General features: G+C 31.8%; 1 protein-coding gene across 1 annotated transcript; it reads left to right on the top strand.

The window, feature by feature from the left end:
• Nucleotides 1-16,177: 16,177 nt before the first annotated feature.
• Nucleotides 16,178-19,244, top strand: LOC141702915 (uncharacterized). The gene is made up of 4 exons (XM_074506502.1): nucleotides 16,178-17,270; nucleotides 17,385-17,473; nucleotides 18,261-18,750; nucleotides 18,835-19,244. The coding sequence occupies exons 1-4, from the start codon at nucleotides 16,178-16,180 to the stop codon at nucleotides 19,242-19,244; spliced, it is 2,082 nt and encodes a 693-aa protein (XP_074362603.1).
• The last annotated feature ends 4,720 nt before the right edge of the window (nucleotides 19,245-23,964 follow it).

The following is a 23,964-nucleotide window of genomic DNA, read 5'->3' as shown; positions in this document are numbered from 1 at the left end:
TTGTGAACCGTTTTATAAAAGAGCACTATGGAACATAGGGGCTCTTAACTCTATTCAAGTAACACTCCGCGTGGTCTGATTTGAAGGAATATTATAACTATCCCAAGGGTTGTGGACCAGAAACATGAGATAGAGTTGTGAGAGCGCAATTAAAGAAAAATTGGAAGCATATCATTAATCTAGAGAAGGCACGACTGATGGTGCATGTGGATGAATTATTGAAGAGTGGATATCATGAAGAAGAAATTGATATTAAAGAGTTAAAGCCATATTACTTCTCTCAGCGGGCGTGTAATTCTCTCTGTGCTTATTGGGGAACACCCCGATTTGAAATGAGGTCCAAAAATGGAAAAAGGGCCAGAAAGATGGTGGAATTTACCTCCCATACCGGGGCCAAATCATTTGATCAAAGACGGGAGGTGTGATTTAGTTGTCTCGTAGTATACGATAATTAGATATCAGATTCAATAACTGCATCGTATGTCCTAGGTTTGTTCTCAATATTAAATCATTTATTTAATATTGGTTTGTTATATCAACTATAAGATGATTATGACCTAGGTTTTTGTAATATTAGCTTATTTATCTGCATCATCTGATGGGGTTTTTACCTATCTTAAAGGAAATAGATGCTGAAAGAGAGGCAAGGGGCGAAGATCCAATTGCTGAAGAGGAATTCCTGGGTACTGTTTACAATCCTAGTGCACCAGTTATGAAAAACCTCCAGGTTTCCTCCCATTTTACTAGATGCGTTTATTTTACTAGATGTGTTGAATATTGGTATACATTGATATGTTATGCTTGTCGTGTATTCTGTCAAATATCATCTTATTTGCGTAAATTATAAAGAAAAACAAGTAAATATATAGTGATAATAATCTTAATCATCTTATTTGCGTTAGGTATGGTTTCTTAAGTATATTTAATCAGGACTATTATTATTCGTTTGTGTTAGGTGTGGCTGAAATATTACCTGTCAACTAACCAGACAAAGTATGTACACTAGTATGTCCTACCTTTGCAGACTGTTATAAAATGTTCATTGAATTTATTAAAAAAAATCACAAATGGGCTGAAGACAATGTAAATAATGGTGTTAGAATTTGTTTGGGCGGTAGAAAGTTGCAAAAAAAGAACATAAAGAGGATGGTACAATGAATTGTAAAGCATTTAGACTTAAAAATATTTTAACTATAAGAATATATTTTTAGGCTTAATATGTAAATTAATGAGGGTAATGTTCATTCTCAGCTAAAGAGTCATGAGATCTGTCCCTCCCTATGTTTATACTGAAAGTGTTGCTACACCATATTTGGCAACATCCTAAACCACATCTTGTTATTATGTGTATTTACAACATATATCAGTGGGGCATCAGGGGGAACTTTGAGGGGAAAGAGTTGAAAGACTGCCACATGCATCTCTGCTTAGGCACCATACTCTGCTTTCACCAGTTGTTCCGGTCATTAAACTCGTTCTGTGTTCATCGTCCTCGGACCCATATTTGCTATACTTGATTATATTTGGTTCATGAAACTGGCCATCTCCAATATTCATCTGATTGATGAGAGAGTGTCTCAATTTCAGACTCGGCATCCTCTTATCACTTCTGTTAAGGTTTACTCCGGGAAAGTTGCACGTTGCAACAGGGGAATTCGGATTACTTAAAAATTTTTCCTGCAGAATATCTCATATCCTAGAGAGTATGATGAATGCTAAGTTTGCAAGAACCCGAGAATAAGCCTCTAGGATTGACTGACCAACATCCTATAAACATGTAAACACATTGTTGTGCCTTAAGTATTAGACCCTCTGAATTATTTGTTCCTTGCATCTTGCCTCCATATATGTAGTTCGTAGTCTGAAACTGGGTCTTGGTTAAAACTTAAAATTCATATTACAGTTTGATCATCCCTTCTTGGTTGTGCCATTTTTGGTGTTATGCTCTATCAACACTTGAATTTTATGGTTGATCTTTTATCTTTTACAGAAGTAGTGATATCTTGATAAGCAGATTAATTCTGTATTGGATTTGTCTGCAACTTTTTTGTATGTTACATGTGCATGAAAGTTTTTTTATGGGGGGGGATGATGATGAAGAATATCAATTTTGATCAAGCATTAAGTAAACAGTTTGTGGTTAATTTTTACTTCCAATAAAATGTGAGATACATATAATAGTTTGTGGTAATAATTAACAGATTTATGCAATTGTGACATAAAGTTGAGCGATTTTGTAATGATCACTATGCTATTTACAGTGAACATGAATCCTTATGTCCCATTAAAATATGTACAATATTATGTTATTGTAATTCGGGGTTAGGTTTGATTCGAAGTATTGCATATTTTAGGAAAAATGAAAACCTTGCTTGCTGTTAAAGCTGAATCACCTGAGTTTTCACCTGGTGATGAACTGCTATCCCCTCGAACCAGAAAAGAAATTCGGAGGAAGAAAGAACTCGAAGTGTTAATTCAAGCTAAGCCTCCGAACAAGGGGATCGTCTTTCTTCATCCCCGTGAAACACTGCCAGAGCTTATTGGAGCAGAGAAAGCATCACAGTGGATCAGCAGAAAAATGTCTAGAAATTCTCAAGTTCAAGCTAGTGTTCCAGATGAGATTTGTTTGAGGATGGTAAAGATTTTAGATGAAATGAAGGAGATGGTCCAGTCCTTGCCTATGCGTGAACTGAAACAATCTGTTTTGGATGAAAATGTGCGTAACTTAGCTGCTGCTGCATTTCCGGACCCAAGTCAACATGTATTGCAGGCATATTATGCACAGGCTGCTAACAGTTTGTTTCCTCTAGTGTTGAAGGATAATGATAAAATCATTGCGGAGGTATAATTTTACAGTGGTTATGTCATATAATTTTACAGTGGTTATGTAGCATAATTTTCCAGTGGTTCTGATATGAAACGGTTTTTTAATAATTGCATTATTTTCCAGGAGAGTCTAGTAGAGAAGGATACTGCGGTGGACGGCACAAAGGCTGTGAAGGTGGATGACATGGACAACTTTGAAGATGAAGATCCACTCGCACATATGTATCCTCTTCTTTAGGCCTTACTGCCTTATTTTGGACTTATCTTTTACAAAATTCCGTTCAAGCATGTAATGAAAAATATTAAGCGGTGTATGTAATGAAAAGTACTGGGATGAATTAGCGGTGTATGTAATGAAAAATACTGGGATAATTTAGCACTTTACTTTATTAATTTTAATTTTACTAATGGTTACAGGTTTGTATTTTTATCATTTTTGAATGCTTATTTGGGGATTATAATTGCAAAATGAGATCTGAGTGGTATTACTATAAATAGGTAGCAAATTTGTAAATTACATATTTAATTTGATTGGAAAGCAATTAAAGCTTTAGCATGTTAAATACGACTGAACTTAGACTAATATAGCTTGAAAAAAAAATATGGTATATTATATTCGACGAGAAAAAGTAAATTTTATAGCTAAAATCAACCAAAGCTGGTCGGATTTTTAATGACAATATGTGGTCGAATATAGTGTGTGACCATATCAGGTCGAATTTATATTAAACCAAAGATAGTCGAATTTGGTATCTGACTATATTAGGTCGAATTTAGGTACGACCAGATTTGGTTGAATTTAGTATTTTGGCGGGATTTTTGATTTTTTTTTAAAATAATTTGAAATTTCATTCAAAAAATTGCAAAATAAATTAACACAAAAAATAGTCGAATTTAGTTAGTCGAATTTAAGGTGGTCGAATTTAGGCAGTCGAATTTAGGACGGTCGAATTTAGATAAATTCGACCGGATTCGTCATTTTCGACCAGCCTCTGTTCGACCAACACAATGCCGGTCGAATTGAGCTAAATTCGACCATTTTCGGTCGAATTTAGCTAAATTCGACCGAATAATTCGGTCGAATTTAGCTAAATTCGACCGAATAATTTGGTCGAATTTAGCCGAATTTCTTGTAATGTTGGATGCATCTATCATCTAAATCAGAGAACACGAACTTTCAATGTTTGTATGTACTGTTGGAGCATGCTACTGAGTACTTGTAAGCATCCTTCCAAGCATGAGTTTTGTTGGATATGCCTAGGATCATGGAATGCACATGATCCTAAGGCGTGTAAAGGTTATTAGGAGACTGTGAGGAGAGAAGTTGTTAGACTTAGAACATCGGCTCAGGAATACATCAAGATATATGCTCAATATTATGAAAGGTGGGCTGTAAATGAAAAGTCAAGAGAGAAAGCATTAGCAGATCTAAGCGAGATAAAAAAATAAGAAACTTCAGAAACTCGAAACTCGAGAAAAAACATTGTTAGCGAGAACACCATAGTTTTTTTACGGAAGCTTGGTAGCATATTTTTGAATAAAGACGAGTATTAAAATGGACTTATATTTATGGATATTATATGCCACGAGAAGCATATACGAAAACAAAGGTATTTGAGTAACCACAAGGTGAGGCTGAGGTGGCTTTAGAAAGGCTCCATGATTACACAGAGAATAAGCTACAAAAATACTTTAGGGATGAGGCTAGCTCAGAAGAATTTAATAAAAAAAATCTTAAGGAGATTATAAATTTAACTAAGGTAACTGGAAGATATTTTTCGAACTTTCTTAAAGGATTAGAATTGGGCCATCTGAAGTTGATGTTACTCCAGTGAAAGAAAAGCATGTCCAATTGACAAATGCCTGGAAGTGTCAATACTGTACTGCCATAAATGATTGTGACCATAACATGTGCTAAAGGTGCTTGGTGCATAAAGTGGGCTAAAACAGAGACACCATTCAAGAATTTCGAGGTAAGAGCTTCTTTAAGGCAGCGAAATAAAAAAATTCATATTTTTCAACTCAAATTAATTTAAGAGATTTAGTAAGTAGTTGCTACTGCTTTTTTTGCAAGTAAACTGGTTTTGTTTTTACCTTAAATTTTCATAATACTTAGATTTTGTTTTCCTTATGTTAGACAATTCCTATATTTTAATGTTTGTTTGATTGGAATGTGAGGGAAAATGGGGAATTCTGAGAATTGAAGTATTCATTATGGTTTCTCTTGTAATTCACTAGAACTAAACTAACCTCATACCTTTTTGTTTCTAACCTTTGGCTTTGGCCTGGGGTCAAGCGTATTAGGATGTAAAATATTATTTTAAATTACAATTGAATATAGACATTAAGAAAATTAATTTTTAATGAGGAACCGAAGAGCTACAAACGTCCATCACATCTCGAACCACAAATGTATTAAGCTACCAATCCACTTCGAACACGTTCATTTAATACAAACAGAAACATCCTCAGACTACACATGTCCAATTCCATGCTCACAATTCAAATCATTATACATGTAAATGGCCACATACCATTATTACAAATTTGTAAAGTCTTAAATGAAACCCATCAATTTCGTATTTTTTTATTATTAAATTTCATATCCAGGCTCGTTAGAAAATGCAGACATAATTCAAAGCACAAAGGAACATAGGAAAAAACAGAAAGGAATATACGGGATGCTGTTAAAAAAAGTGAAGAATCTATAAACATAATGTTACAAATTGATCTTGGTCGCTTTCATGGATTACATATATGTGCTTTTTTGTTGTTTCAACCAATTTTTTTAGAGAATATTGAACACGGACCATAAGTATAAATTGATCTTGGTCGCTTTCATGGATTACACTAAAGGCTAGAGAAAGAGTGAACAGGTGTAGTTTATAGAGATTGCTTCTCCATTAGTTTCATCACAATACTTGCAAATCAATCTCTATTTTCCTGTGAGTTACCTCCTTTATTCATCGTATCATTATTCATTTTACTAAGAGAGGACCATCAAATGAATTTAATTAAACTGAATTTCTAAATTAAAAGTCATTATATTTATCGGGTTTACTTACAGGCATATCACCATTATGAAGTAGAAACTTCAATCCCGTGCAGCTCCAGTGTTATTTAGTATGAGACACCCGAGTTCATTCTAATATGTTAGATGCGTGGATATTTGATTTGAGAATTTCTCATTTGACATGTAGTCATATTAAACTAGCATTTTCAAATAGTAGTTTGTAACACTCTTATACCACATTTGAATGTTGTCAAGTTATATTTTTTTAGTATCAAAAGTAAAACTCATTACATGTAGTCCACGATTCCGTGTCAAATGAAAATTTATAAAACCCATTACACACACATTAGCAGATTAGAATGGAATTACCCGTGTGAGATACACATAGCATATAGGCAACAATGAGATTAGATGACTTTCCAAAGACCTCTTCATCAAATCAATTGTAACAAAAGTACTAAATAGCTACATTAACAAAATTAGCTAATTATTTTTCTACCATTGATACATATTTATATTAGAAACTAAAGTATGATAAATCATCACTTAAATATTTGAATTTGATATAACGATATATCACCGGTACCTCACTATGAATATAAACATACATGATTAAAATTGATAAACACACAAATAAAAATTATGGTAAAAAGACTTTGCAATCCGATTTCACATATGGTTAAGAATCAGATCAGCTCAAGTTTCCAAATTATTGAAACAACTCATTGCATTCACAAATCCTCAATAATATAACTAACCAATAATATAAAAGAAAATTGTATCACTAATTTTCTTCAATTAATATGCATTTTTATTTCTCTAAAACACAAAATCTATATAATCTAAGGATTGTTCATGAAATATCATCATCTTAAAAAACTTAATTTCAATATAATGATGTACCATGAACATCTTCAAATTATATGGATTTGATAAACTATAACACATTTTTGTTAACAAATTTAAATATTTTTACACTATCATTATATGAGAGGTCTTCTTACTATCATTCTATACAAGAATACATAAAAAAGGACACTCTATGATTTGTAATTTATGTATCAGGAACATAGATTGTGTACGTATTTATAGTGAAGAGAGGGATATGAAAAAACTAAGTCAATAACATTACCACTGATTTTCAAAGTATAAGGTATGTTTACAGCAGGATAACATCCAGGAAATACAAATTTCATAAATACTCATTTAATTTGTGAAATCTGTAAACATATATTTATATATAATATAGTTGAACTTTTTTGTTAAAACAATGATACCAAAGTCACATTTTCTATTAAATAATATGTAATTTTAATTGATGTGAGGTATTTATATATTTTAAAATAAGTTATTTGAATACAATGCACAATGCACAATATACTTATTTTTATGATGTTAGGTACAATGTACCTTAACAACAATATAAAACAAACATTTTTAAATATTATGCAATTTTGGATAGTAAGAGATAGTATATCCAAAAATAAATTATTTTAGTAGTAAGGGGCACATTTTTTTACAAAAATCATAAGGACAAATATTAAATAAGTAGTAATATATGAATATTTATCGATAATACATTTTTAAAATGAAACCATGATTTTTAGATTATTAAGATATATGCATACTCATGATATGGTGGTTCACCAAAAGGAACGTATGGGCTTTTTTGAAACTGGACTATACAAGTGTCCCTAATGGAAAGGTAAATCACTAATTGTTAATTGGCTCAATACAATATTATTTTGATCTCTTTAGAAATAAATTGAATAGTCCTCCAAGTTTGCAAAGTTGTTTAATTAAAACTTGAATATCTTTTAATTCTAAATAAATTAAGATTTTAATGGTATTTAATCTTATATTTATGAGGGTGAAGCCACAAATTTTAGCTGCATCAAGTCACCAATGCCAAATTTTTCACAAAAGTTGTAGACATATGCCTTGAATAAATGAATGCTCTATAACATTTAGAAGGCCGATCAATCATTGATATCTGAAGTTTTACTCCAGTGAAAGAAAAGCATGTCCAATTGACAGATGCGTGATCATTGTGACCATAACATGTGTTAAAGATTCTTGGTGCGTAAAGGCGGCTAAAACAGAGACACCATTGAAGAATTTCGAGGTAAGAGCGTGTTTAAGGTTTTGCAAGTGAACTGGTTTTGTATTTACCTTAAATTTTCATATTATTTAGATTTTGTTTTCCTTATGTTAGATAATTCCTATATTTTAATGGGGAATTCTGAGAATTGAAGTATCCATTATGGTTTCTCATGTAATTCACTGCACTTACCTCGTACCTTTTTGTTTCTAACGGTTTGTTGTGGCCTAGGGGTCAAGCATATTAGGATCTAAAATATTATTGTAAATTACAACTGAATATAGACATTAAGAAAATTAATTTTTAATGAGGAGCCGAAGAGATACAAACGTCCATCACATCTCGAACCACAAATCGATTAAGCTAACAATCCACTTCGAACACGTTCATTTAATACAAACAGAAACATCCTCAGACTACACATGTCCACATTACTACAAATTTGAGCTTGCATAGCATTTATTTTTTAGCTTCCATAGCACTTTCAAGTGCTATATAAGTCAGTGCTATGCAAGTGAAAGTCAATTTTATAGCTCTTTAATATATGCTATTGAAGTTTATCACTTGGACAATGGTTTTTCAAGTGCTATGTAAGCAAAAGTCTTCTAAGTAAAATTGCACTTGAAAAGCACCTAGAGGAACATTATGTGTTACACTTGCACACCTCTTAGAGAAACGCTATGCAAGTACAATATTTTTTTAAAAAGAATAAATTAATTCTTTAGCATTTAAATGAAACAACTGATTTTCAATTTTTTATAATTTTAATTTAATTTTTTCTCTTTCATATTTGTACTTGAAAATAATCCTAAAACAATAATGAATTAAAAAAATGTATACATGAACCGAAATGGCAACAAAAACTAGTGTGACAACACATATCACTTCACTATAATTCAAATAATTATTTAAATAAATTCTAAATATCATAATATACAAAACAATATATAAAAAGGGTATAGCAAACAAAGTCATCTTGATTAGTACAATACTTAAAAAAATATTAAGTAGCAGCAACCAATTGCAATAACACATAATGCCCTTAACAACCAGTTGTACAAGTATCATGCATAATTCTTTTCTCTAAACGAAATTAAGAAAGTAATCTTTCCTTGATTCTGATTCAACAAAAATCGATAAGAACCCCATGTATCCCTTCTGATACTGGATACTTTGGAGCATCATGTCCCTCATCAACCTTTACATTCCTAGAATATTACACTGATACATGTACCTATAAAAGATGGTAAGAAATTATTAAATATATTGAGTTCCTGCTTCCTTTAATACATAAATAATCTGAACATAAGTTTCATAAGAGATGAAGTAATCTACAGAGGCATAAAAGTACACCAACTTTCGCAATTTGGTCCTTATAATGAAACATATAGAAAATGAGAATGATATTGAGTACCACAACTAAAAGAAGGTGTTTCAGGTTACGAGTTAGTTTAGGTTAAAAATATTTTCAAACATAGTTAAAACTGGTCTGAGAGCAAATATGTCTCTAAGTGAGTGAGGTCATCAAAATTACTTTGGTGAATAAGAAAACGAGAAAAAAAATCAATGTGTTATGGACATGTATCATATGCCTTTGTAAAAGGTTGAACAAAAATTAATATTAATGTAAAAGGTTGGAAAAAAGTAATATTAATGTATCATTGAAGATGAGGGGGATATAACTTAACAAGTTTGTGTGTGAGGACAAGAACAAAAAGTCAAGAAGAGTTGTTAAAGATGTGACTTTATTTTTGCCACCACAAATATTTTTGTTAACTCCAATCCTTCGTAATTAACAAATCATGAACTTATGCATACCTGATATGTTTAAACTAATGCTTGTCATATCACGGACAGAGCTTAGAGATGTAGGAGAACGTTTTGGCCTCTCAACATCAGTATTTGTTCATCATTAAAAGATAACAATACACATGGAATCAAATCCTGCCAGTTACAGAATATTAAGTGACCAAACAAATTTAAATGCTAGAAAATGGTGACAAGTGAGATAAGTTATAAAATTTTATCATGTGATTAAATGGAAAGTAAACCAATTACCCACCTTTGGATGACATTAAGGACTGTTATTTTCTATGTTTGTGTGTTAAATTTGCTTTACTTCAATTTTCTTGATACAATAAAATAATGTACTCTTAGTCGGTGAAAACAAATGAAAATATAATACATTTACTGATATGCAATCTAATGCAGTCAATCATTAATCACCAATTAATTAAGCTCAAATCATGAATATGAAAATTTGTAATCTGTATAAAGAAATACTAACTTAGTTAAACATTCTACATTCGATATTTTATTTAGATTTTTGCTAGTAAATTTGGTTGTCTGATTCAGTCACCATGAAATTTCTGAAAGTGAAAGTTCTAAAGTTTAGGCACATAGCCAAATAATCTTCTTGTCACTATTAAGATAACTTCAACTAACTTAGAAAATAAATATAAAAGTTATTTTCTTTTTTAACCATGCTATAAAGGAGATATAGTTATAACATAAGACTCGCTTCATCTTGTTGTAATATCCAGCGAAAGAGCACTACGAGGACTTGTTGGTTCCAGAAAGGACGGTAAATTCAGTAGCTGTAAATGTAACAAAATATATAATTTAAGATTGAACATGCATATGTCATAGGAATAGTAACTTGTAAACATTTATAAAGAACAGTTTCAAGAACAATCTGTGCCTAGCCCATGAGCTTTCTCTCGCAAGTATTTACAAGTATTAGAAATATATTATTATAAAAGAAGTACATTTAGTGCTAAATAATTCTAACTAGTTGGTTTGGTCACATAATAAAAAAATATTTAACTTAGATTTATAGATTTTTATCATATAATTGTCAAAAACTTTGACCAGGATTATTGTTCTAACAAATCGAACAAAAAATTAAGTATATATAAACTAAGCAATGAACTAACCTACAGTACATTTTCTTTAAAATAATATGATTCAAAAAAACTCAACCATATTTTAGTTTAGACATAGACTTAGTGGAGTAATTTCATGAAATTAATTCTATGTAAAGAAGACAAGAACATTAGCAAACAAGAACAAAACAGAGCAACCGCACTCACAAATACTACAATAGTGAAAACCAATTCAAACACGATATTTCATTGTACAGAAGTTGACTAAGAAACTAACAGAGTATAATATACTAGAACTGTACAGGAGAGGGAAAAGTAGATCAAACTAAGCACAGTTTCATTATTAAATTCAAACTCTAAATAATTTAAGAATGTCAAACATTTTTTTTGTTTGAACAACTAAATTTAATAATTAAGGATAGGTCAAGTACCATTCAACATTTGAACATTAGAACCTTTTACCAGGGGGTCATTTTCTCTAAAAACATATACACTACTACTACATGGGCAATTTTTATAATATATATAACATTCCTCGATGATAATTATTAACAAGATTTATGCACACATTGTAAATTGGTAAAGCTAAATCATGGGATTCTAAGAACAGAAAAAATTATACCTATATTTATTTATAAATGATTTTCCCATTTCATACTCCTACTTCTTGTCTGAAGTGTTAAAACTGAGATATCCTAATTGTGGAAATATAAAAAAGAGAAAGATAAACCAGATGCAAAAAACGTGCACACCATTTTGCAAAAGGGTGTTTTATGATTCCTTCTACTGGTCTTATGAGCAAACTACTTAAATTTGGTATTGACATAGTTCAGTGCTTCTTAAAATTCTACCTAATTTTTTTAAGAACTAGTGATAGGATTAAAATCAATGAATTATTTAGCTTTACAAATTTACCTTCATTTGTACACTAAGTGAAAAAGAACCTAGCAAGCAAGGAAAAATCAAAGTGCATCCAAATACCTTATAAGCAACTGGAAAATAAGAGCCTAAATGGATTTTTAATTTTGGGGCCAAAAACCCAAAATTGAAAATCCTAAATTAACCAATCAATTACAGTCAAATATTGTATTAATCTATGAAAACTTACAAATCGATAAAAGCCCGACTACCCGATTTGCAGAATAAAATCGTTCAATTTGCTCGATAAACAAGGATGTGATGTGAAGACCCGAATATTTGCTCAGAGAAGACCGATAAGCTCAAAGAAGACATAGAGCAATTGGCGAGCAATTTGATCGCAGGAGTAATTGACCACCCAAAAGTTTGATGAATTTGTTGGTGATTTGACCCAGAAATTTGATGAACTTGTCCAACTTCTTGCTCGATGCATTGTTAAAGAAAATAAAACGAGACACGTTTTCAACAAGAAAATGGCAGTGAATTTAACTTAAAAATTAAATGTTCATTGGCCAGCATAGCATAGCACTTCTAAAATGGCTATATTTGTGTATATAATAAATAAAAACAAAAACAAATACTTAAAATACACTAACTTGTATAGCACTTGTTAAAGCGTTGTGTAAGTCAAAATTTAAATAGCACTTAGACAATAAACGTTATGTTAGCATTTTTCTATATTTTACAATTACTTTCATTCTTTTTAAAAGTATCTTGCATAGCATTTTTTAGAAAAATGCTATCTAAGTTAATCACTTGTATAGCACATAGAAAAAAATGCTATGTAAATGGCACCTCCTAAGTTAAAATTTGTAGTAGTGTCCAATTCCCTGTTCACAATTCAAATTATTATACATGTAAATGGCGACATACTATTATTACATATTATTAAAGTCTTAAATGAAACCCATCAATTTCGTATTCTTCTTTATATCTAAATTTCACATCGAGACTCGCTAGAAAATGCACATATAATTCAAAGCAGAAAGGAACATAGGCAAAAACAGAAAGGAATATACGGGAGGCTGTTAAACAAAGTGAAGAATATATAAACATTAAGTTATACAATTTATGCATTCAGTCACATATATTTTCTTCTTTGATGTTTCAACCAATTTTTTTAGAGAATATTGTACATGGACCATAAGTATAAATTGGTCTTGGTCTCTTCCATTGATAACACTTACGACTAGAGCAAGACTGAACCCATGTAGTTTATGCAGACTACTTCTCCATTGCTTCCATGACAACACTGGCAAATCAATCCCAACATTCCCTATAATTTCGAGTTACCTCCTCTATTGTAATATCCGGGACATAACGTGTAACTGTTTCTATCAATAAATAATTATTATGTGATTATTATATGATTATTATGTGATTTTTGGTGAATTATCTGATGATTGATATTGTTATGTGGATGTTTATATGTGGTAGAGTATAGGCATGTTAATTTTATTATGTCCAGAATAAAATATAGATAATTATGATATTTTTCTGATAATTTTTGGACTGTTATATGATTTTATAATGATTTATGAATTTATTAATTATTTTCTGAATAATTATAAAACTATTTTATAAAGCCCGGAATCGTCCAACTTCAACCATTTTTGTGTTTTTACAACCCGAAACTCTTCGAAAAATTCCTTTCTGACCCAATCTGATAATTCCGGACATTTTCCGTGATTTGACTTTTTGGTTCGGATTATGGTTTGACCAGTGCGCGTCCCGGGGCAAAATTTTCGATACGATAACCATTTCGATAACATTATCTTCATATAAAGTGTTTTATAAGTAGTTCGGTCTTGATAATTATCCAAAATAGGTTGATAGTTATCCAAAACATTGTCCAATCAGATCGTTTTTGCAGTTACTTAGCGGCAAAGTAACTTATTTTTTTATCCAATATGATCCAACACGTATTAATATTTCATAAATATAAATAGCCTATTTATTATTTCATTTTATTCATATAATCTTTATCGATCAGTAAAAACATAGAAAATACAGAGAAAACCCTGTAAAATCGTCACGTTCTTGAGAATCAAACTCAAATTTGAAAGCGTTATCGAACTCGGAATCAAGCGTACCATATACCGAAGCGAAGCTCTCGAAAAGTTCTTTCATAATCAATCATCCATTTAAGTGCATAAATCAAGGTGATTTTTTTATTTAATTGTTTTCATTCGAATTAGTTAATGATTAAAATAGGAATTTTTGATGTTGATGTTGTTTATATAATTGATGATTGTATCTTGTAGATAATTTTATCCTTTCCATTTTGGTATATTATATATCAAATTTGGAGTTCATCAACATGTATAAAAGTTGGTTTGATCTTCGAGTTTGAATGTTCTTGGTGTTCTTGAATAAATTAATCGGAAAATTCATGTTTTGGACGGATTTTTAATCCCGTTAAATCTGGGCATGTTTGGAGACTGTAGAGATGTAGATCATCCCACCAGCAATCAAACCATGCTAAAATTTTGTCTATTGGTTGTCGATTGAAAGTCGTCGGAAAATTTAACATCACCGGCAACGTGAACTTCCAGTCGGTTTGCCGGCCGACTGGGTATCGTTTACGAACTAAGAAACCACGATGATGTTCCTGATCTCCGCTGCTTTTAATCTGCAAATTTTGAGGGAATTCTGGACATATTTTCGAGCTTGAGGTCGGCCGGCAATGGCTGCCGCCGACGACCGAGGAAGAAGGTGGCAAATTTTTATAAACCCTGTTTTAAAAACTTATAAAAAATGGATTTCTATTTATAAAAATTATAAAAATGATATTCTGTTTATATTCATTTTCAGAAAATTGTTTTTAATAATTTAAAAATTCCAAAAATCATTATTTTAATTACGAAAATTATTTTTAATTCAAAAACAAATCTGAATTAATTAAATAATTAATTTTAGTGGATAATTAATTAGGTAATTGATTAATTAATTGGTTAATTGATTTAGTTAATTATTAATTAATTTTAATTGATTTTTAATTAGATTTATTTATTTATTCTAATTTAAAAATTTTGAAAAATAGTTTCGAGTTTTAAAATATTATTTTAAATTATTTTCAAGGCTCGATAACTATTATTAAGTCATTTTAAAGTCATATTCGGGTATTCGAACGCTGTTATTTAATTATAAAATGACTAAGCTACCAATCCACTTCGAACACGTCCATTTAATACAAATTGAAACATCCATACACTATAGATGTCCCATTCCCTGCTCACAATTCAAATTATTATACATGTAAATGGCGACATACCATTGTTACATATTTGTAAAGTCTTAAATGAAACCCATCAATTTCTTATTCTTTTTTATTATTAAATTTCATATCCACACTCGCTAGAAAATACAGACATAATTCAAAGCAGAAAGGAACATAGGAAAAAATAGAAAGGAATATACAGGATGTTGTTAAACAAAGTGAAGAATCTATAAACATATTGTTATACAATATATGCAGTCGGTCACATATATGTACTTTTTTGATGTTACAACCATTTTTTAGAGAATATTGTACACGGACCATAAGTATAAATTGATCTTGGTCGCTTCCATGGATTACACTAAAGGCTAGAGCAAGAGTGAACCCGTGTAGTTTATGTAGACTGCTTCTCCATTAGTTCCATCAAACGAATTACCTCCTCTACTCATGGTATTATTATTCATTTTACTAAGAGAGGACTATCAAATGAATTGAATTAAACTGAATTTCTAAATTATAAGGGATTATATTTATCGGGTTTACTTAGGGGCATATCACTATCATGAAGTAGAAACTTCAATCCCCTACTAGTGTTATTTAGTATCAAACACCCGAGTTTATTCTAATATGTTGACGCTTGGATAATTGATTTCAGAAATTCTCATTTGACATGTAGTCATAATAAACTAGCATTTTCAAATAGTAGTTTGTAACACTCCTATACCGTATTTGAATGTTGTCAAGCTATATTTTTTAGTATCATAAGTAAAACTCATTATCTGGTAGTCCACGATTACATGTCAAATGAAAATTTATAAAACTCATTACACACACATCAACGAATTAGAATGGAATTACGGGTGTGAGATACCAAATGACATAGAGGCAACTAATAAGATAATTGATTATCCTCAATTAACGAATGTTGTTAGCCCAAGCACGAAAGATGATGTTATATGATTAGGATGCGTTCATTGTAAATTATCTTATCAGTTAGTTAGAGTCCTGTATAATTGACTTGCTAAGTTAGTACTTATCTATCTAGGTATGTAAACATATATGTAAACTACTGTATATAACCTACACCATATATTCATTTGATATTCAATCAGATACAACATTCAGTAAGTTGTTTTATGGTATCAGAGCCAACTACGCTCTAACAGGCTAATCTAAAAAGAAAAACCTTCCGCTCAATTTCTTTTCCCCTCATAATGGCATCAGCTTCATCAGTCACTATTACGAAAGCGGATGGAATAACAAACACTAATCAATTCATCTTATTCAACCCTTCTTCCCAGTTGCCAATTAAACTTTCTGGCAGCTCAAATTTCACCACATGGAAAGCTCAATTCGAGCTTCTTCTCCACGGTCATGATTTATTTGGGTATTTAGACGGCTCCATCACTGTACCAGCTAATACCATCACCGAGGAAGATAAGCAAATCATCAATCCTGACTATAAGATCTGGTTTAGGCAAGAAAAACTAATTCAGAATGCATTGCTCGCATCTGTTGAGCCCACGTTGGCTTCTATTGTGGCTACTGCAACCTCCTCTAAAGCTGCATGGGATTCTTTACACATGTCATATGCGAATAAGTCGCACACTCAGATTCTTAGTCTCAAGGACCAACTGAGTCGTTTAGTCAAGAACAACAAACCAGTTTCTCAGTATTTACATGAGGTACGTACTATTACTGATGAACTTGCAGTTGCAGGCTCTCCAGTTTCAAATTCTGAACTTGTAGTCAAGATATTGGGAGGTCTTGGCAGTGAATATAATAATATTGGAGCTACGATTCGGGCACGTGAAAATCCTATTTCCTATAAAGAACTTTCAGGATTATTACAGGATCAAGAAATCTGTTTGACAAATGATGAAACAAAAAACCACACTACTCCGGTTACTATTACTGTTGCACAAAGGGAGCCTTCAAACCGTCCTTCACAAGCTACTTTTAACAAACCCCGGTATGTTCGCCGCCAACAGAACTCAACACACTGGCGTAACTTGTCAGCCGTCAACAACACAGGACGTCCCTGGAGAAACTCTAATACTTCCTTTCCCTCAGATGCCAGCCGCAACACAAACCGAATCAGGTGTCAGTTGTGTGAGAAGCCTGGTCATATAGCCAAGGTATGTCGATCAAAATCATATAGCCACGTTAAAGCCAAAGCGAATTTCGTGAGCAGCTCAGCCCCATGGATAGTTGATTCGGGAGCTTCACATCACATCACTTCTGATGCGCATAATTTCTCAGAAGTTCACGGATATCATGGACCAGATGAGGTTTCTATGGGCAATGGTAAAAGAAATCCCATCTCCCAAATCGGTACCACACAAGTATGCACTTCTAATTTTAATTTTGCATTATCTGATACATTATGTGCTCCTGCTATTAAACGAAATCTTATTTCAGTATTAAAGTTTTACAAGGATAATTATACATCTATTGAATTTTTTCCTACCATATTTTATGTAAAGGATTTGAAGACGGGAACACCTCTGGTATGCGGGCTGTATAACGCAGGGCTTTATGAATGGCCATCTCAAACAGCTACAATCCCTACTACTCATCTTGCTTCAAAACAAGTCTCACTCCATCTTTGGCATCAGCGTCTTGGCCACCCCAATTTTAAGTGTCTTAAGTTTTTGCTTAATAAATTTTCAATCCCCCATTGTAATTCGAACTATTCTGATTTTTGTAATTCTTGTGCTTGCAATAAAAGTCAGAGATTACCATTTGGCACTACATTTTTACATGCTTCTCGTCCATTACAAATCATATATAGTGACTTATGGGGTCCTTCTTTTGTGCTATCAGTTGACAAAAAATTATACTATGCCATTTTTGTCGACCAACACACAAAATATTTTTGGCTTTATACTATAAAACACAAGAATGAGGTTGCCAAAATTTTCCCACAATTTCAGACACTTGTTGAACGTCATTTTCAACATAAAATTCTATCTTTCTATACAGACGGAGGAGGAGAATTCGAGGGACTAAAATCTTATCTTTGTTCACGAGGAAGTTTTCATGAGGCATCCTTCGGGATTTGTCAATCCTCAATTTCCCTCATATGTATGTAAGCTTAAAAAGGCCATTTACGGACTTAGGCAAGCTTCGCGTGTCTGGTACAATGAACTGAAATCATATCTACTGTATATTGGATTTACAAAGTCTCATTGAGACCCCTCACTATTTATATTTTGTTCAAATTCTATCTTGGCATATGTGCTTGTGTATGTCGATGACATAATTGTTACTGGATGTACCACTTCTGCTGATCAGCAAATTATACACGCTCTTGGCTCTCGCTTCTCTCTTAAAGATCTTGGACAACTTCATTTTTTTCTTGGGATTGAGGTTTTACCTCAGAATAATGGTCTCATTTTGTCACAGGCCAAATACATTAAAGATTTGCTTCATGATACTAATATGCATGAAAGTAATGGAGTCACTACTCCAATGAGCTCCTCTATAAAACTAATAATCACTCCACATGAGCCACCTTTGGATATCACGAAGTACAGGAAGATTCTTGGAAAGCTTCAATATTTATCTTTTACCAGACCCGACCTATCTTTTGCTGTGAGTAAACTTTCTCAGTTTATGCATCATCCACAAAAAGCTCATTGGCAGGCTATCAAGCGGGTACTACGTTATTTGCAGGCTACGCACACATACGGTCTTTACATTGGTCGCCATCACAACTCTTCTCTTACTGTTTATTCAGACTCGGACTGGGCAGGAAACATTGGAGATCGCACTTCAACTACGGGTTATATACTTTATTACGGCTCTACTCCTATTAGCTGGTCCTCCAAAAAATAAAGAACAGTTGCTCGTTCTTCTACGGAAGCAGAGTATCGCGCAGTTGCTAGTGCATTGGCTGAAACAAATTGGCTTTCAAACTTGCTTGGGGAACTTAGATTGCCATTGGATGTCAAACCTAGAATTTTATGTGATAATATTGGTGCTACCTATTTATGTCGGAATCCAGTATTTCATAGTCGTATGAAGCACATTGCCATTGATTTTCACTTTGTTCGTGATCAAGTTGAAAAGAACCAGGTGGTGGTTACTCATGTTCCTTCCTCAGGTCAAGTTGTCGACGCCCTAACAAAACCTTTGCCCAAGTCTTCCTTTCGGTCTCAATTTTCCAAGATCGCCATTATTGATACAACGCCGTTCTTGAGGGGGCAAAATAAGATAATTGATTATCCTCAATTAACGAATGTTGTTAGCCCAAGCATGAAAGATGATGTTATATGATTAGGATGTGTACATTGTAAATTATCCTATCAGTTAGTTAGAGTCCTGTATAATTGACTTGCTAAGTTAGTACTTATCTATCTAGGTATGTAAACAGATATGTAAAATACTGTATATAACCTACACCATGTATTCATTTGATATTCAATCAGATACAACATTCAGTAAGTTGTTTTAGCAACAAGGAGATTAGATGATTTTCCAAAGACCTATTCATCAAATGAAAAATAGAATGTGACCAAAGTACTTAATATCCACATTAACAAAATTAGCTAATTATTTTTCTACCATTGATAGATATTGATATTAGAAAATAAAGTATGATAAATCATCAATTAAATATTTGAATTTTGATATAGTGATGTATCAGCGGTACCCCACTATTATATTCAACTATGAATATAAACATACATGATTAAAATTGATAAACAGAAAAATAAAAATTATGGCAAAAAGACTTTACAATCCGATCTCCCATATGGCTAAGGATCAGATTAGCTCAAGTTTCCAAATTATTGAAACAACTCATTGCATTCACAAATCCTCGATAATATAACTAACCGGTAATATAAAAGAAAATTGTATCACTAATTTTCTTCAATTAATATGCATTTCTATTTCTATGAATACAACTGTTAAAAAACGAAATCTATATAATATAAGGATTGTTCATGAAACATCATCATCTTAAAAAAATTAATTTCAATATAATGATGTACCATGAACATTCTCAAATTATATGGATTTGATAAACTATAACACATTTTTGTTTACAAATTTAAATATTTTTACACTATCATTATATGAGAGGTCCTCTTACTATCATTCTATACAAGAATGCATAAAAAAGGACACTCTTGATTTGTAATTTGTGTATGAGGAACATAGATTATGCTGGTATTTAACATTACCATTGATTTCAAAGTATAACGTATGTTTAGAGCTAGATAACATCCACCAAATACAAATTTCATAAATATTCATTTAATTTATGATATGTGTATACAGCTGGAAAAGTACAATTTTTTACATATATTTATATACAATATAGTTGGACTTTTTTGTTGGGCTTTAATCTGAGTTTGTGGGCTTTGCTATTTGTTTGTCCTTGTTGGTTGGGTCGATCTGCACTGACATAGTCAATGTATTCATGGAGTCTTTTTAGGTGTTTATCAGTTACGTTTGGATAATGAGTTGTAATAAGAAGTTAGTTGCCATGTTCTTCTAGTTTGTATGTAGCTAAGTCATTTGTTTCTGTTTATGCTTTTCATATATATGTACTAGCACTCATATAATAAAAGTTAACACTTAGCATACATTGTGTATTTTCCCACTTATTTCATTAAACTCTAACTCACTTATTCACAACAATTTTTGTTATGACCATTTTTTATTAAAAATATGCAATTTTAATTGATGAGAGGTATTTATATATTTAAAAATAAATTATTTGAATACAATGCACAATGCAGAATATAATTTTTTTTAATGTCATGTACAATGTAGCTTAACCACAATATAAACCAAACATTTTTAAATATTATGTAATTTTGGATAGTAAGAGATAGTATAGCAAAAAATCAATTATTTTAGGAGTAAGGGGCACATTTATTTTACAAAGAGGATAAGGACAAACAATAAATAAGTAGTAATATATGAATATGTATATTTATCGATAATATATTTTTAAAGTGAAACAATGATTTTTAGATTATTAAGATATATGCATACCCATGATTTGTTGGTGGTTCACCAAAAGGACACATGAGCTATTTTGGTGGTTCACCAAAAGGACACATGAGCTATTTTGAAACTGGACTATACAAGTGTCCCTAATGGAAGGGTAAATGACTAATTGTTAATTGGCACAATAAAATATTATTTTAATCTCTTTAGAAATAAATTGAATAGTCCTTCAAGTTTGCAAAGTTGTTTAATTAAAACTTGAATATCTTTTAATTCTCAATAAATTAAGATTTGAATGTTATTTAATCTTATATTTATGAGCTTGAAGCCACAAAATTTAGCTGCATCAAGTCACCAATGCCAAATTTTTTACAGAAGCTGTAGACACATGCCTTGAATAAATGGATGCTCTCTAACATTTTGAAGGGGGATCAATCAATGTATTATAAATATTTATTTTTCAAGCTTCTTTAGCTTCTTTAGCTTCTTTTAAGGTTTGATCAATCAATGATATTATAACTATTTACTTATCAAGCTTCTTTAGCTTCTTTACGAGCTAGATTTTAGTAATCATTGCCAATTTGATATTATTTACTTTAAAGATTACCCTCATAAAGCCTTTCATTATTTCTCCTAATAGCTTTTTTATAAAACTTAACACATAATTAATATAATTATATTTTACTAATTAGAAAATCAAATAGATATATCTGAGTATTAAAGTATGACCATGTTTTTTAATGGTCATATATACAGGGAAATGGTGATAACTTATGTAAGATTTTATGATGGCATTGTTGTTTAATCATAGAAACTTTCCTGTGATTGTCCATAGAATACAGATATGAATAATGATACACGTGTAGTCTTCAAAACATGTTGGATGCATCTATCATCTAAATTAGAGAACACGAACTTTCAATGTTTGTACGTACTGTTGGAGCACGCTACTGAGTACTTGTAAGCATCCTTGGAAACATGAGTTTTGTTGGATATGCCTAGGATCATGGAATGCACATGATCCTAAGGCGTGTAAAGGTTATTAGGAGACTCTGAGGAGAGAAGTTGTTGGACTTGGATCATCGGCTCAGGAATCCATCAAGAGATATGCTCAATATTATGAAACGTGGGCTACAAATGAAACGTCAAGAGAGAAAGCATTAGCAGATCTAAGCGAGATAAAAAATAAGAAACTTCAGAAACTCGAGAAAAAATATTGTCAGCGAGAACACCTAAGCTTCTTTATCGAAGCTTGGAAGCAAATTTTTGAATAGAGGCGTGTGTTAAAATGGACTTATATTTATGGATATTCTATTCGACCATAAGCATATACGAAAACAAAACTATTTGAGTAACCACAAGGTGAAGCTGAGGTGGCTTTAGAAAGGCTCCATGATTACGCAGAGAATAAGCTGCAAAAATACTTTAGGGATGAGGCTAGCTCACAAGAATTTAATTAAAAAAACTTAAGGAGCTTATAAATTTAACTAAGGTAGCTGGAAGATATTTTTCAAACTTTCTGAAAAGATTAGAAAATGGGCTATGTGAAGTTGATGTTACTCTAGTGACAGATGCCTGGCAATGTCAATACTGTACTACCCTAAATGGTCGTGACCATAACATGTGCTAAGGGTGCTTGGTGCGTAAAGGGGGTTAAAACAGAGACACCATTCAAAAACTTTGAGGTCAGAGTTTCTTTAAGGCAATGAGATAAAAAAATTCTTAGTTTTCAAGTCAGCTTAATTTAAGTGATTTAGTAAGTAGTTGCTACTGTTTTGTTTCCAAGTGAACTGGTTTTGTTTTTACCTTAAATTTTCATATTACTTAGATTTTGCTTTATTTATATTAGACAATTCCTATATTTTGATGTTTGTTTGATTGGAATATGAATGTAGTAGAATTTCTACGAAGTAATTTTAAGTCTGCTACATCTCATATGAAAGTGAAAAACTACTTATAGACTTATAGTATTATGTGACAAGCTGGGCAATAAAAAACATAAAATAGTCATAAAAATGGGGAATTCTAGGAATTGAACTCAGAACCTCTCACTCCCTAAGGGAGAATCATACAACTAGACCAAATGCCATCATGGGTGTAAACCAAAAAATAGTTTAGAACATCTCTATCACCCCCAAAAGCGGAACAAGTAACACAAAAATATTTGAAGCATCCCATTGTCTGGTTTTTGTCTTTAATGGAAAGAGTTTATGTCGGAGAGCATTAATTTTGTAGCAAACAACATTAATTTGGCAGCAAATATTTTTCTAGTTGTCTTTCCTTTTTAGACGATTATTGGACAAATTATTTTGAAGTATTCATTATGGTTTATCTTGTAATTAAATAGAACTGTACTTACATCATACCACTTTGTTTCTAACCGTTGGCTGTGGCCCGGGGGTCAAGCGTATTAGGATCTAAAATATTATTGTAAATTACAATTGAATATAGACAATAAGAAATTCATTTTTGATGAGGAGCTGAAGAGCTGCAAACGTCCATCACACCTCGAACCATAAATGGATTAAGCTACCAATTCACTTCGAACACGTTCATTTAATACAAACAGAAACATCCTTAGACTACAGGTGTCCAATTCCCTGTCAAATTATTATACATGTAAATGACGATATACCATTATTAAATATTTGTAAACTCTTAAATGAAATCCATCAATTTCGTATTCTTTTTTATTATTAAATTTCATATCCAGACTCGTTAGAAAATGCAGACATAATTCAAAGCAGAAAGGAACATAGGAAAAACAGAAAAGAATATACGGGATGTCTTTAAACAAAGTGAAGAATCTATAAATATAATGTTATACAATTTATGCATTTGGTCACATATATGTGCTTCTTTGATGTTTCAACCAATTTTTTAAGAGAATATTGTACACAAATCATAAGTATAAATTGATCTTGGTCGGTTTGATGGAATACACTAAAGGTTAGAGCAAGAGTGAACCCATGTAGTTTATGCAGACTGCTTCTCCATTAGTTCCATCACAACACTTGCAAATCAATCCCAGTTT

Source organism: Apium graveolens, unplaced genomic scaffold (genome assembly GCF_009905375.1).
Source record: "Apium graveolens cultivar Ventura unplaced genomic scaffold, ASM990537v1 ctg5888, whole genome shotgun sequence".
Classification (NCBI taxonomy): Eukaryota; Viridiplantae; Streptophyta; class Magnoliopsida; order Apiales; family Apiaceae; genus Apium; species Apium graveolens.
The sequence above is the reverse complement of the archived record's forward strand: the minus strand, read 5'-3'. Positions and strand labels throughout refer to the sequence as shown.

Bases quoted from the DNA above. Each gene is read 5' to 3' on its own strand.
- LOC141702915 (XM_074506502.1), top strand. From the start codon at position 16,178: ATGGCATCAGCTTCATCAGTCACTATTACGAAAGCGGATGGAATAACA. The intron at 17,271-17,384 runs GTAAAAGAAATC...ATCTTATTTCAG, and splicing joins TGAGGTTTCTATGGGCAATG to TATTAAAGTTTTACAAGGAT. The intron at 18,751-18,834 runs GTTATATACTTT...CTACGGAAGCAG, and splicing joins AGATCGCACTTCAACTACGG to AGTATCGCGCAGTTGCTAGT.